At 44.9% G+C, this 15457-nt stretch overlaps 1 protein-coding gene across 2 annotated transcripts in view; it reads right to left on the reverse strand.

Annotated features, from left to right (window-relative positions):
* NUP160 (nucleoporin 160) overlaps positions 1–15457 on the reverse strand; it is a 71791-nt gene that overhangs the window by 42332 nt on the left and 14002 nt on the right. For both annotated transcript variants that reach the window (XM_049779568.1, XM_049779567.1), the window contains exons 9-18: positions 14799–14896; positions 12536–12620; positions 10159–10227; positions 8561–8644; positions 8071–8241; positions 6918–7017; positions 6381–6546; positions 5081–5208; positions 4621–4781; positions 42–175 (exon numbers count right to left, since the gene is read on the reverse strand). In XM_049779568.1, coding sequence (XP_049635525.1) covers positions 42–175; positions 4621–4781; positions 5081–5208; positions 6381–6546; positions 6918–7017; positions 8071–8241; positions 8561–8644; positions 10159–10227; positions 12536–12620; positions 14799–14896 — 1196 coding nt within the window. The remainder of the gene's footprint in view (positions 1–41; positions 176–4620; positions 4782–5080; positions 5209–6380; positions 6547–6917; positions 7018–8070; positions 8242–8560; positions 8645–10158; positions 10228–12535; positions 12621–14798; positions 14897–15457) is intronic.

The raw sequence follows: 15457 nt of genomic DNA on the forward strand, positions 1-15457 counted from the left end.
AGAATAGTAACATAATTTATTTAACTAATGAGAACACTCACAGTGTGTCGACTGGAACATCGGTTGCCAGGCACTGACTTGCCCACTTCACGAGGTAGTAAGATAAGACCAGGGGGGCTGTTCGGTGCAGCAGGTCCTGCTGAGCTTGGAAGAGCTGGCCAGCGCCCAGGATCATCTACACATAGGTGACAGTGAGGGGCAGTGGTCCAAGGGAACTGCAGCCCCCACTGCCAGAGACCAAACCCTCGGGCCTGACACAGGCACAGCACGAACTCTACCCTGGGTCATATCCCTGACCTAGTTATCACTTGGGGAAAGGGGTTACCAAGGCCTTATCTAGCAGGGTTTTGTTTGTTTGTTTTGGGGGAGTTCTTGTAGTGCTGGCGATCAAACTGCAGACGTCACATTCTTGGCATATGCTCTAAGACTTAAAATAAATCCCAAGGCCTAATGAATAGTTTTTTTTTTTGTTTTGTTTTTTTTTGGTTTTTGGGCCACACCCGGCGATGCTCAGGGGTTACTCCTGGCTGTCTGCTCAGAAACAGCTCCTGGCAGGCACGGGGGACCATATGGGACACCGGGATTCGAACCAACCACCTTTGGTCCTGGATCGGCTGCTTGCAAGGCAAACGCTGCTGTGCTATCTCTCCGGTCCCGAATAGTTTTTTTTTAAGGTTCTGGAGTCACATCCACATACATACAGGGCTTACTACTTGGTCCTGTGCTCAGCACCTTGTTGCTATAATTTCTCTCTATCTCTTTAACCCCTATGGTCTTGTTTTTATTTATTTATTTATTTATTCATTTATTCATTCATTCATTCATTCATTCATTTATTTATTTATTTATTTATTTATTTATTTATTTATTTATGGTTTTTTGGGTCACACCCGGCAGCGCTCAGGGGTTACTCCTGGCTCTACACTCAGAAATCGCCCCTGGCAGGCATGGGGGATCATATGGGATGCCGGGATTCGAACCACCATCCTTCTGCATGGAAGGCAAACACCTTACCTCCACGCTATCTCGCCAGCCCCCTTTGGTCTGTTTTTAAAAAACAAAAATTCTCAAAAACAAAACAAAACACAAAACAAAAGGGGGCCGGAGCAGTGGAGCAAGTGATAGGGTGTCTGCCTTGCATGCGTTAACCTAGGACAGGCAGTGGTTCCATCCTCTGGTCTCGCATATGGTCTCCCAAGCCAGGAGCAATTTCTGAGCACATAGCCAGGATTATCCACTGAGCGTCACCAGGTGTGGCCCCAAAACCAAAACCAAACCCTGACTCCAGGCCTTCCCTGGGTGCCAGCTCAGATGGCCAGAAGTGGGTTCAGGTGGACTCTTAGTGGTCCTTAGGTTCCCCCCTCCCTCGTACTCCAGGGTGGAAGTGCATGGGGAGGAGGGCAGGCAGACATCTGGCTTCCGGTTTCCTCTTTGATTCTGGAGACCAGCTCTTGCCAGGTATGGGGTTTGGGGAGGCCCCATACCAGAGCCTTTCTCCCTAGCCTGGGGAGTGCTGGGAGGCTTGGCAGGCCCCCAGCCATCCTTGTCTTTTTCTCCTGACTCCAGGCCTTCCCTAGGTGCCAGCTCAGATGGCCAGAAGTGGGTTCAGGTGGACTCTTAGTGGTCCTCAGGTTCCCCCCTCCCTCTGTACTCCAGGGGGGAGGCGCATGGGGAGGAGGGCGGGCAGACATCTGGCTTCCGATTTCGTCCTTGATTCTGGAGACCAGCTCTTGCCAGGTATAGGGTTTTTCTCCCCTGGACTTCAGTTTTTCCCTGGGCACCGGTCTAGGTGGACTCTATAGGGGTCAACAGGCTTTCCCCCTATCTCTCCCTACACTAATGGGAATGCGCTCTGGAAGGAGGGCAGGCTGTTCTAGCACTGGTTTAAATTGGGACAGTCAGTGGAAATTTTTTCTCTTTGTTTTCATATTGATAGTATTGTGTGCATATATTCTATATATCCATAATATCCATCTTGTATTGGGACCTTGATACTGTCCTACAAAGCTCATTTCTAATATTTTACTGCCTCAGTCCCAACCCTTACTTCCCCCTATTCTCCCATGTAGGTGCAGCTAATGACATGAAGCTCACCACATAGAATGATAAGTGCAGTTAGAGAAATAACTACACTGAAAACTATCATAACAATGTGAATGAATGAGGGAAAAAGAAAGCCTGTCTCGAGTACAGGTGTGGGTGGGGTGGGGAGTGGGTAGATCTGGGAAATTGGTCGTGGGAATCCTGCACTGGTGAAGGGGGTGTTCTTTACATGACTGTAATCATACAACTACAATTATATTTGTAATCACGGTGTTTAAATAAAGATATTAAAAAAATAAAAAAATATTAAAAATAAAAACAGAAGAAATAAAAATTTCTCAAAAACAAAACAAAACACAAAAGGGGGCCGGAGCAGTGGAGCAAGTGATAGGGTGTCTGCCTTGCATGCGTTAACCTAGGACAGGCAGTGGTTCCATCCTCTGGCCTCGCATATGGTCTCCCAAGCCAGGAGCGATTTCTGAGCGCATAGCCAGGAGTATTCCCTGAGCGTCACCAGGTGTGGCCCAAAAACCAAAACCAACCAAACAAACAAAAAAAAAAAACCCCACTCAAAAAAAGCCAAAAAACAGAAATTTCTCGGGGCCATAAAGATCTTTACTGTTTTGTTGGTGGGCTGGTGAGGGTAGGCATTTGCACTGCAGGTGACTTATTATCGTTCTATCCCAAGTCTGCCAGAAGTGATTCCTCAGTGCAAATCAGGAAGTACCACTACGCACTGCTGGATGTGATCCACCAAAAAAATAAAAAGAGTAAAGCTCAGCTATCACCAGGGCAAAATACTAATATTACCTAATGGTAAGACCATCTCATTTCTGGGAGGGGTCTATGGAAGGTAAAAAAGGGGTTGCCTCAGGGGTGTAAAGGGATTCAACTAGAGATTCAGCAAGAGAAGTCTCAGAAGGAGGTTGCAGGATGGAAAGAGAAGTTTTAAATGCAGGGCAGCTTGGGAGGCTGTTTAAAAGGCCAGATATGGTGACTAGAGCCTTATAATAAAGCTTCGTGTCTTCTGAAATCTGACTGCTGTGGGTCATTTCCTCGCCGATACTCTGTACCTGCAGACCCACTGGCCAGGGTTGCAGGTGCCTGGCCCAGTCAGGCCAAGAAAGCAACCACCATCATCCACCACCATCAAGGACTTTTATTAACTTATTACTTCACTCTGCTTCATCTACATTTTTTTAATAACACTTTATTTTTTTTGGGGGGGGGGGAAACTATACCTGGTGGCATTTAGGGATACCTCCTGGCTCTTTGCTCAGAAATCATTTCTAGTAGGTGTGGTGCCCCAGATAGATTGCTCGGGATCAAACCTGGGTTGGCTGCATGTCCCCACTGAGCTATCGCTGAACTATCTAGCATACTTACTCCTTTTTAAAGTCTGTTTATTTTCTGGACCACATCTGGTGGCACTTGGGGAATCAGACACCACATCTAATGCTGGGGATTGAACACACGTTGGCCATGTGCAAGGGTAGAGTCCTACTCGCTGTACTATATTCTTTTTTTTTTTTTTTGGGGGGGGGGGTCACATCCAGCAGCGCTCAGGGGTGCTCTACGCTCAGAAATTGCTCCTGCAGGCTTAGGGGACCATATGGGATGCCGGGATTCGAACCACTGTCCTGCATGCAAGGCAAATGCCTTACCTCCATGCTAGCTCTCAAGCCCCTATTTATTCATTTTAATAAATTAATATTTATTCATCCTTATTAATCTTATTCTTATTCAGTCTTCTGTTTATTTATTCTTAGTTTGTTTTGGGGGGCCACACTTGGTAGCGCTCTGGGGTTACCCAGAAATCGCTCCTGGCAAGCTCAGGGATTATACGGGATACAGGGGATCAAACCCAGGTCACCCCAGGTTGGCTACATGCAAGGCAAAAGCCCTACCGCTGTGCTATTGCTCTGGCCCATTTATTCATTCCTAACTCAAGTATTTATGAAGCTCTTAACTAATTAAGGGTCAAGCATAGAAAATGGAGCTGTAGGGCCCGGAGAGATAGCACAGCGGCGTTTGCCTTGCAAGCAGCCAATCCAGGACCAAAGGTGGTTGGTTCGAATCCCGGTGTCCCATATGGTCCCCCGTGCCTGCCAGGGGTGATTTCTGAGCAGACAGTCAGGAGTAACCCCTGAGCACCGCCGGGTGTGTCCCAAAAAAAGAAAAAAAAAAAAAAGGAGCTGTGAACAAAGACAAATCTTGCTGAGTTACATAAAGAGCTGACATTCTGTTCTGTGTTTGTAGCCTAGACTAAAGCTACCTAAACTTTTCTACCCACAATCTCTCCTTTTATGGCCTCATCTAGCAGTGCTCAGGAATCACTTCTGGTGGGCTTGGGGGACCTTATGGGATGCTGGGGTTTGAACCTGGGTCAGCCACGTGCAAGGCCGCGCCTTACCCACTGCATTATCACTCAGGTCCCCCTTTTGTTTGCAAGTGCTGCCAGAAACATCTTGGATGCAGGATGTGGCTGGTTTTGAGTTAATTTCTGGTTGATGAATGTTCAGGAACCCTCCACTGCTGCCCATTTTTCTGTGACCACCACAAGAAGTGAGTACTTACTGCATCTCCCAGGCGCACCAGCAGCTGCTGTAAAATCAGAAGGTCTCGGCAGATGAGAAAGCGAGTGCTGGCAATCTTAAGCACACCCCTGCACACGATAAACCCTGCTGTGCTGCTACCCAGGAGCTGGGAGAGATGCACGCGAACATTCAAAGGCTGAGCTGTCATTCAAAAAACAAAAGAGCTGTGTCACTCTTCCCCATCAAAGGGGTACAGTGACTTCTCTTGGCGAAGAGGGAGAGGGTAGGAGGTCCCAAGCAGTGCTGAGAGGGCTGGCTGGGGTGCTCCTGGGGATGCAAGGCCTGATGGGTGGGCCTGAAATGCTGGGGTTCACCATGACTATACCCAGCAGTGGTCAGGGAACTGAAAGGATCAAACTTGGGGTTTGGGACTTCTGCACACAAAGCACATGGTCCAGTCCTTGCAGCCAACCCCTGGCCCTGTAGCTTTTGGGATCTACCTGGACTAAATTCCTTTTCCAGTTCCACGTCTGTTTCATAATCCATTTCTCGTAAGAGAAGTCCAATGGCCTGGATGGGGTTTCTGATGTCTTGCAATTTACTACAAATATCCTCCATCACATTTTCTCTATAGGGACGATACAGAAAGATCTGTTATGACTGAGGATATAGAAGGTAAACTTGGTTCGATAAGCAGCATACCCTACAAAACATGTGATTATGAATAAAAAACTGACCACCATGCAGCCAACATTGTACATCCAAGAAGAATTTGTTTTGTTTTTGGTCATACCTGGTGATGCTCAGAGGTTAATCCTGGCTCTGTACTTAGGAATTGCTCTTGGAGGTACTAAGATGAACTTATGGAATGCTGAGGTCAGCGAGTGCAAGACACATGCTCTACCTGCTCTGCCCTCCTCTCCAAAAAGTACTGGTGTTCTGTCCCTTTTGGAGGATGAGTAGTTAGCTGTACTCAGGGCTTACTCCTGGTTCTATGCTCAAGGATCACTCCCATCAGTGTTTGAGTATCTTCAAGCTCACCTGAAATTGCCAGGAGTGATCCCTGAACAAGGACAGGTGTGCCCCCTGCCCCCAGTGCCATTCTTTTAAAGTTGAACAAAACTTTAATCCATCTACCAACAACTCCAAATTGACCGGTCAGGTCAGGGTCGTCTCTCGCAGGAGATAAATCCTGCCCAAGGTCATGAATCAAATTATACAGGGAAGGGAGGTTTTATATAGGTTTATATAGGGAGGTTTAGCTTTTTGATTTTTAAAATGATTGGCTGTTGTCTAGGGACCCAATGCCACTTCTAAATCAGTCACAAACAATGACGAGCTCAATTTTATCTGTGCTTTTGTTCCCAGGTTTAAATTCAAACGTCAGATTCTGGGGCCAGAGAGATAGCATAGTGGTAGGGCGTTTGCCTTGCATGCAGCTGACCTGGAGTGGACCTGCGTTCAAGTGTCAGATTTTCTGTGTAAAGTGCAAACATCCATGGTCTACTCTCTTTGGGGAGGTTTGCCTGGTGGTTTTGTATTTCTCTGTTATTGGGCTATCCCTGGGTGTGCTCAGGAGTTACTACTGTCTCTGTACTTGAGGATCACTCCTGATGAGCTCAGGTAACCATATTTAGTGCCAGGAATTGAATCCTGGGCTGGTGACATGTAAGGCCAAAGCCCTCCCTGCTGTACTCTCTCCAGCCCTACTTCGTACATTTGTGCATTAAGCCCTTGACTCTGGCACTAAATGAATTGCTGAATTTCCATTAAATGCACTTTACCCTAAATTCTCCTTACACGTCATTAGTGATCAATTCTTCCAGAATGTGTTCTGCGGCCTTTTCTGGTGATTCTAGGTTCAAACAGCTCAATTCCATTATTATGGACATATCCATAGTCACTGACTGTCCAATCAGCCGAAGGCATTTTATAAGACATAAGACATCCCGGGCAACATCGCCATCTATGAACAGGGGAGAGTTAACATTCAGATCTCAAGTCAATCAGGGAGCTATTGGTTAATGTCATGGTTGAATAAATAGAATTAAATTGCCACAATATATTGGAGGTCCTGCAGATGCTTTAGCATCTTCAATTAATAGCATATTTTGTTTTCAGTGCTGTGGGTCGGCCCCCAAAGAACCACACGGAAAAGGCAAGTGTCCTACGCTGAGTGACAGCCCAGATTTTGTTAGTTTTCCTTAAAATATCTACAGTGACCAAAAATGGTCATCACAACGATGAACAGAGGTTTTAGATCCATCAAACAACAAAGCATGGAAGTGGGGCTCACATAGAAAGGAACTCAAATAAGGGTGTCCCAATCACTATTACCATCAGATATGGCTGTCTCGTCCTCTGTCAAAAGGTTCTCATCAGACAGGAGATATAAATGATCCATTAAAGAGGAAGGCACAAGGAAAGACAGGTACCCCTGGAAACATAAACAACCAGTCAAAAATTTTTCAGTCAATGTCTAAAGGTATTATGATTAATACCTGAAACTTGAGGAAATGCCAGAAGAATGTATAAAAAAATGAGTCAGATTCCAAAACAAAAAGGATCAGAGTGCATGTTTAGAATGCACTACACCTGAGTTTAGTCCCTAGCAGTGCATATGGTTCTTTGAGCACCTCTAAGAGTAACCTCTGAGGGCCCGGAGAGATAGCACAGAGGCGTTTGCCTTGCAAGCAGCCGATTCAGGACCAAAGGTGGTTGGTTTGAATCCCGGTGTCCCATATGGTCCCCCGTGCCTGCCAGGAGCTATTTCTGAGCAGACAGCCAGGAGTAACCCCTGAGCACCGCCGGGTGTGACCCAAAAACCAAAAACCAAAAAAAAAAAAAAAAAAAAAAAAAGAGTAACCTCTGAGCAAGGAGCAGGAATAAGCCTCTAAGTAGTGCCCAGTGTAGCCCTGTACCCTCCCCCTCCAAATACCCTAATCCCCCAAACAGATGTAACTTCAAAGAATGTTTCATATCAATATTAGAGATATGGCTCTACTGGGCACTATGTTCGGTATGCTGAAGGCCTGCACTGCATGGCCCCTGAGCACAAAACTGGGAACAGCCCTTAGACGCTGTCAGATGTGACCCACAATCTCTCACCTGCCCAATTAATAATGGGAAAAAACAAACCAACCCTCCAAATAACATAAAAGAACAGTAACAATTCTAGTTTTGCAAAAGTAATAATATCACAGCTAAATACAAGATTTTAGACCCTAGATCAGGAAAAAAAAATTCTAGGCACTTTGGGCAACAAAGGCTTAGGTGAGGCTTGGGTCATATCTAACTGAGCTCTGGGCTTACTCCTGTTGGTGCTCATCGAGCAATATGCAATGTTAGGAATTGAGTGCAGGTCAGCTGCAAGTAAGGTAAGTCAAATGCCCTACCCAATACTGTAGTAGCCCTCAGACTCTCTGCCCAGCAATAAACTTTGATAGATTGCAGCCTAATATTCGGAAAAGTGCTTCATGCAGCCTCTTACCTTCTTCAGCAAGCACACCATGTTTGTCTGCGTGTTCAGGAGCAGAGCAAGAGGATGAGACAGGGCTTCCTGGTATTGAAGACAGCAGGCATAGAACTTGCACCAGAACTCCTGTTGCAAGTTTCGAAATTCCTCCTGGGAAAATTCATACTCCGTCACACTCCCTTGGAGCTGTGGGAAAAGACAAATAAAAAATCCAAATTAACGTTTCCCCTGAAAACTGTAATATCCTCTAAGAGGATCATTAACCAGCTAGAATTTTTACATGTTATTTTATATAATGTTTTATATAACATTTTATATGTTAAGATGTCATTAGATACACACACACCAGTACACATGTCTGATATTATAAATCTTTATATCTATTAAAAGAGCAAATACTTTCTACCAACAAGATCCAGAGAAGAGAACTATCCCTTGAGAACAAGTTACCCTCTTTCAATATGGAAGGAAGTGATCTTTCTATTTTTCTTTATCCAGACCTCACCTCGCTTTCAACAGCCAATGTAACTTCTTTCTTTAGTTCACTCCAGGAAAAGTCTGCATTCCTCTCAGTTCCTCGACAGAATATCTACAATTAAAAAAATTTTGTTTTTCACAGTGTTACATGACGTCAGAACGAAAAAGGAAATCAACTTCTGTTTAGAAGGCATGAAGACAGTCCACACTTCAGAGATCTCAGTTGTGAAATACAGCATCAATTCAACATTGCACAGTTTCTGTGTGGAAGATCACAGGACATCTGAAGCCATCTCTACCAGACCGTAACTATAGAAAAGTATGAATCTGAGTCATAATCAGGCCTATGTGGATTACTACAAAAAGCCAAAGGAGATGTGATGACCATTGTCAAGCAGAGAGAAGACAGGACAATGGCAAACACGACAATGGCATCTGTGAGAGGGGCACAAATCTAACCATGGAAATGATAAGGGAACAGCCCTACTGGCTGTTGTTGTCTAAAACGGCAAATGTGGGGCCGGGCGGTGGCGCTAAAGGTAAGGTGCCTGCCTTGCCTGCGCTAGCCTTGGATGGACCAAGGTTCAATCCCCCGGTGTCCCATATGGTCCCCCAAGCCAGGAGCAACTTCTGAGCACATAGCCAGGAGTAACCCCTGAGCGTTACCGGGTGTGGCCCAAAAACAAAAAATAAATAAATAAAACGGCAAATGTTCAAGTTTGTTGCACCAGAGCAGGCATGGGAAATAGTATCCTATATCCAATTTATTCCTGAGATGATGTAGAAGAGAGACTAATTAAAAATAAAATTACCCCTAGTATCAGAATGATAGTATATAGTGGGTAGGGCTCTTTTGCCTTGCATGTGGCAAAAGTGGTTAATTCCTAGTACCCAGTATGGTGCCTGAGCACCTCTGGTTGTGGCCAAAAGAACCCCAAACAACAACAAAAAGCTCCCCAACATGTTTGTTTTGTTTTTAAACCACACCAGGTGGCGCTCAGGGATTGCTCCTGGTTCTGCACTCAGAAATTGCTTCTGGCAGGTTCAGAGGACCATATGGGATGCTGGGGACCATACCTGATACGTCCAGGGACAACCTACTCCTGTGCTATCGCTCTGGCCTCTATTTTCTTATATTATTTAGACATCAGTTTGCCTACTTACTTCTGGCATTTTTTGTTTGTTTATGTTTTTTGGTTCACATCAGGTGGTGCTCAAGGCTTACTCCTGGCTCTGTGCTCAGAACTCTGTGCTCAGAAATTACTCCTGACAGACTTGGGGGAACCATTTGATGCTGGGGATTGAACCCTGGTCAGTAGCATGCAAGACAGAAGCTCTACCCATTGTGCTATCACTACCACTCCCTTACTACTGGCATTCTTTACAAGGCAAATACCTCCAAGGTTGAACTTGCTGTAGGGAGTCTGAAAACATCAAATTTACCACAATTCTTAATAAATATATATGCAATATATGCAATTTCAAAAATATGCAGTGTCCGCCCAAATAGTTAAAGTGTGCAAAGCTTAGCATAAACTACCAACAAAGAGCATCAACAATCATTAACTGTGTAACAACATTAAAGTAAGAAAGCCTTTAAAAAGTAAATTAATATAACTTACTGACCTGTAATGCTTTGCACAGAGCTGCATATAAGAACCGTCCTGGGGTAAAAAGGCTCTGTAAATACATCTCCTGTTAGAAGAAGATAAAAGTTAATATCACTCCAGTTACCCCTATCCCTCATTCTTCCAGTGTAACCTTATCTGATGGTAAGACCTGCCCATTTCTGGAAGGGGTCTTTTTGGTAGGTAACAAAAGGATTGCCTCAGGGGCAGGAAGAGGTTTCAGAGATTGGGAGATTCAGCAAGAAGGATGGATTAAAAGAGATTCGGCAAGAGAGTAGAAGGAGAACTGGCAGGATGGAGAGAGAAGAAACATTAAGATGACAGGGTAGGGGCCGGGCGGTGGCGCTAAAGGTAAGGTGCCTGCCTTGCCTGCGTTAACCTTGGACGGACCGCGGTTCGATCCCCCGGTGTCCCATATGGTCCCCCAAGCCAGGAGCAACTTCTGAGCACATAGCCAGGAGTAACCCCTGAGCGTTACCGGGTGTGGCCCAAAAACAAACAAACAAAAAAAAAAAAAAAGATGACAGGGTAGCTGGTATAGGCTGTTTAAAAGGCTAGCCTAGGTGGCTAGGGCCTTGAATAAAGCTTCATATCTCCTGCAACCTGACTGATGGTCTGTAGATTATTTTTCCACCACTATCATGAACCCTCAGACCCGCTGGTTGGAGGGGGTTGCAGGCACATGGTCGAGCCGGCAGAGAAAGGCCTCTCCATCCATCTCACCATCATCCAGCCTCATCCTGGACTGTATAATTAAGTTAATCAACAACTCCAAAAAGAGAAACATTTGGAAAATTTATAAGAAAAACTCAGTACAATAAGCCAGAAAGTTTGAGCTCCTATTACATAAATATTGGAAATTTGGACCCTTCTATACACTTCATCAAGAACAAGCAGTAGATTTCCAGTCTATCTGAGCTAGCATGGTGCGTCTCACTGTCCCACTGGGGACCATGGCCTACCCAACGCCATTCTTCAACAGGAGAGGTAAAGCTGCTTTACATCCATGGCTAAGTTAGTAATTCAACTCTATTTTTACACTATCTACAAAAGCACTAATTATGGCTCTCGCAGGAAAAAAAGAAATCAACAGACGTATGAAAAAAGACATACAAGGGGCCGGGCGGTAGCGCTAAAGGTAAGGTGCCTGCTTTGCCAGCGCTAGCCTAGGACGGACCAAGGTTCGATCCCCAGGTGTCCCATATGGTCCCCCAAGCCAGAAGCAACTTCTGAGCGCATAGCCAGGAGTAACTCCTGAACGTTACTGGGTGTGGCCCAAAAACCAAAAAAAAAAAAAAAAAAAGAAAAAAGACATACAAAGGTAAACCACCACCAAAAGTGGATAAAGTTTGGGAATTCAGTAGAAAGTTTCATACTGCCTAATTATTCTGACTAAATTGCACGCCTGCAATTAAAAACCTTCATTCAGGTTATTTTTTCTTCCCCCTCTTCTGTCATTCTGAGGACAGTGAAATGCCAACATAGAAGAGAAGGAAAACAAGGTTTTAAAGATAATTTCAGAATCTGGACAATAGGCAGCGCTACAGTTACTGTTCTCATGTCAGCTCACAAGAAGGCTGCACTGAACTTTTCCATCTACCTTCCCAAAGAATAGGCAGGCTGGGCCATTTTGCTCTTTGTAGCATTACTCACCCCCTTTTTTGTTTTTGGGTCACACACAGCAGCGCTCAGGGGTTACTCCTGGCTCTGCGCTCAGAAATCACTCCTGGCAGGTTTGGGGAACCACATGGGATGCTGGGGATCAAACCCAGGTCCTTCCTAGGTCCACCGTGTGCAAGGCAAATGCCCTACCACCCCGGGCCCTGTGGCATAACTTTCTAAATATCTTTTCTTTATATACTAAACTGCTAGCCCAATTTAACAAATTCCTAGTTTATACACTAATGGACTTAGAACACTCCACAATAACAAGGCCTTAAGTGAACTTTACCAAGCATAAATATTCTAGTTCTGATCAGAGGTGTCCATGTTGGGAATTTGCATGGATAAAACCAGTATCATTAGCAAGTATTTAGGACATAAAAACAGTACCAGTAGTAAGTATTTAGGACAGTATTTAGCACTCTTCTCTGATGGCTGAAGCCAAAGAACTCAGAGGCCATGGAAGCCTGAATGACAGTCAACAAGCAAAGACAAGAGTCCAAGAGCTCAAGTCATGAAGGCATCACTGCAGCAAGGCTGAAGCCAAGTAACTTGGACCTTCTTATCTGCCCAAGTGAATATCTTTGTCCTTTTAAGCATCAAGCTTTTTGGATTTCCTGCAGCTAAGAGCTCTGACCAATATCTAATTATCTGAAAAACTAATGGTTTTCAGGGCAAATCATCCCATCACACAAGCTTTCAATACAGCTTACTCTGGGGTCTTGGTCGTCTCGGATGATGATCTCTTCCTCTGGCAAAGACTGCATAAAAACTGGATTCCAATGACCTACAAAATTACTGCTGAGAAAAGAATCTATCAGTCTGAATCAAAATGTGTAAACAATAAAAGCTTATGCTATAAGTGGTACCGGGTGTGAGGGGCCTCATCAATGAATTTCTGTAACAATATCAACAATTCTAACAAAAATAGCAACCCACACAATCTTAGCAATTAGTAGCTATATAGAAGAGCTCTTCCTAGTTTTTGTTTTTGTTTGTTTTTTGGGTCACACCCGGCAGCGTTCAGGAGTTACTTCTGGCTCTATGCTCAGAAATTGCCCCTGGCAGGCTCGGGGGACCATATGGGATGCCGGGATTTGAACTACCGTCCTTCTGCATGAAAGGCAATGCCTTAACTCCATGCTCTCTCTCCAGCCCCAGCTCTTAGTAGTTTTTTTTTTCTTTTTTCTGGTTTTGGGTCACACCTGGCAGTGCTTAGGGGTTACTACTAGCTCTATGTTCAGAAATCGCTCCTGGCAGGCTGGGGGGACCATATGGATTGCCAGGATTTAAACCAATAACCTTCTGCATGAAAGGCCAACGCCTTACCTCCATGCTATCTCTCCGGCCCCAGATCTTACTAGTTTTAAGACCCCAGACTGAAACTTAAAAACTTAAAAACCAGAGTAACAGCGCAGCGATAGGGCGTTTGCCTTGCACACAGCTGCCCAGGATGGACCTGGGTTCGATCCCAGGTGTCCCATATGGTTCCCCCAAGCCAGGAGCAATTTCTGAGCATATATCCAGGAGTGATCCCTGTGTGTCACCAGGTGTGGCTCAAAAACTTAAAAACACAAGGGCCAGCTGACAGTACAGCAGGTATGGAGCTTGCCTTGCAAGTGGCCAGCCCAGGTTTGAATCCCTGACATCCCATATGATACTGAGCCCTCTAGGAATGATCCCTGAGCACATAAAGAGAAACCCATTTAAATATAAACTTACAAATAAAATAATAATACACTTTTAATCTACACTTACTATTTCCTAGGCATTACTCTAGGTATGGTTGTTATTCATTTGTGCTTAATAGTGAAAGCTCTGAAGGATGGATATCCCCATTCAGTAGATCTGGACAGTAGGCTTAGGTTACTGAGTACAGAAACTAAGTCAACAGGTGTGGTTTTGACACAAGCTGTTGAACACATTCCAATAGTGAAGGATAGCTAAGGGTCATTCTGAGCACATTTCCAGAATTCTCCTCTCAAATACAGAATCACGAGGTCTCAAATGCTCAGTAAGTTTAATTTTAGAGAATACAAAGTTCGAGGGTAACCTCTCCAGGAATTTCAGGGATTACACAATATTTTATTCAAAACTGATTTTTATTTTTAAATTTCATTCATGTCTAGGGACTGGCAATACTCAGCAGTGTCAGGGATTAAAATTGGGTCAGCTGCATGCAAATCCTTAACCCCTAGGCTATCTCTCTCTCTCTCTGGCCTCAGTTCCTTTTACTATTATTTTCTTAAACCACACTGGTATTCAAGGTTGACACCTGGCTCTGTGCTCAAGATCACTTTGGGGGGTGATCTTTTGCAAGACAAATATCTTTTTTTTTTTTTTTTGGGCCACATCCATTTGATGCTCCTGGCTAAGTGCTCAGAAATTGCCCCTGGCTTGGGGGGACCATATGGGACGCCGGGGGTTTGAACCTTGGTCCTTCCTTAGCTAGCGCTTGCAAGGCAGACACCTTACCTCTAGCGCCACCTCACCGGCCCCAAGACAAACATCTTACCTGCTGTGCTCTCTCTTTTTCTTACTGGGCCACATCCGGTGATGCTCAGGGGCTACTCATGGCTATACGCTCCTAACTTGGGGTATCATATGGGGATTGAACTGTGTCCTAGGTTATCGCGTGCTAGGCAAATGCCCTACCGTTTTTTCAAAAGAGCATCTTTTGAAAGCTGTGGGCCTTAGAAACAGTTTTTTGGTTAGAAGCAAACTTCCAGCTTCAAGATCTTCTAAGTAAGTGCTATTTTCTGCCAAGAAATAAAAGCAGCCTACTTCACCCCAACCGTCAAAATCCTCACTTTACCCTAAGTTTGGAAGATTAAAAAAAGATGCAAGAGGAAGTATTTCTGTTAGTAGACAACAATAAGCAAAGCCAGGGCTGAGTCCTGTAACTGGGAGCCCCGGGATCTTTCTCCTCTTGGTAGGACAGTGCAGAGGGCAGCGAAGTGAGGGAAGTGACCGTACTGTTCAAAGTTGATGTATTTCACAACCGTGCGGTTCTCAGCATCATGCCACAGGGCCCAGATATCTGTAGTGTTTAAGGCAAAGTCAATCAGTGTCTCCTAGGAGGAAATGTGCCAAAACAGAAAGGAAAAGTTAAAACAAGATAGAAAACAGTAAAGTTTAGTTTATGGCTACTTCAGTTTGTATTGGGAGATAGGTACATGAAAACCCAAAGCAAATGTTTTTTATTTCCATTGCCATATGTTCTAGACTGTTTTTTTGTTTTGTTTTTATTTATGGGGGGGGGGGGTTTACACCCAGCAGAGCACACGAGTTACTCTGGGCTCTGCACTCAGAAATTGCTACTGGCAGGCTCAGGGAACTATGTGGGATGCTAGGAATTGAATCACCATCTGTCCTGGATTGGCTGTGTGCAAGGCAAACACCCTACTGCTGTGCTATCTCTCTGGCCCATATGTTCTTTTTTTTTGTCCACACCCGTTTGATGCTCAGGGGTTACTCCTGGCTAAGGGCTCAGAAATTGCCCCTGGCTTGGGGGGACCATATGGGATGCCGGGGGATCAAACTGCTGTCCTTCCTTGGCTAGCACTTGCAAGGCAGACACCTTATCTCTAGCGCCACCTACCCGGCCCCTCTGGCCCATATGTCTTAAGAATTTG

This window comes from Suncus etruscus, chromosome 9 (assembly GCF_024139225.1).
Source record: "Suncus etruscus isolate mSunEtr1 chromosome 9, mSunEtr1.pri.cur, whole genome shotgun sequence".
Taxonomy (NCBI): Eukaryota; Metazoa; Chordata; class Mammalia; order Eulipotyphla; family Soricidae; genus Suncus; species Suncus etruscus.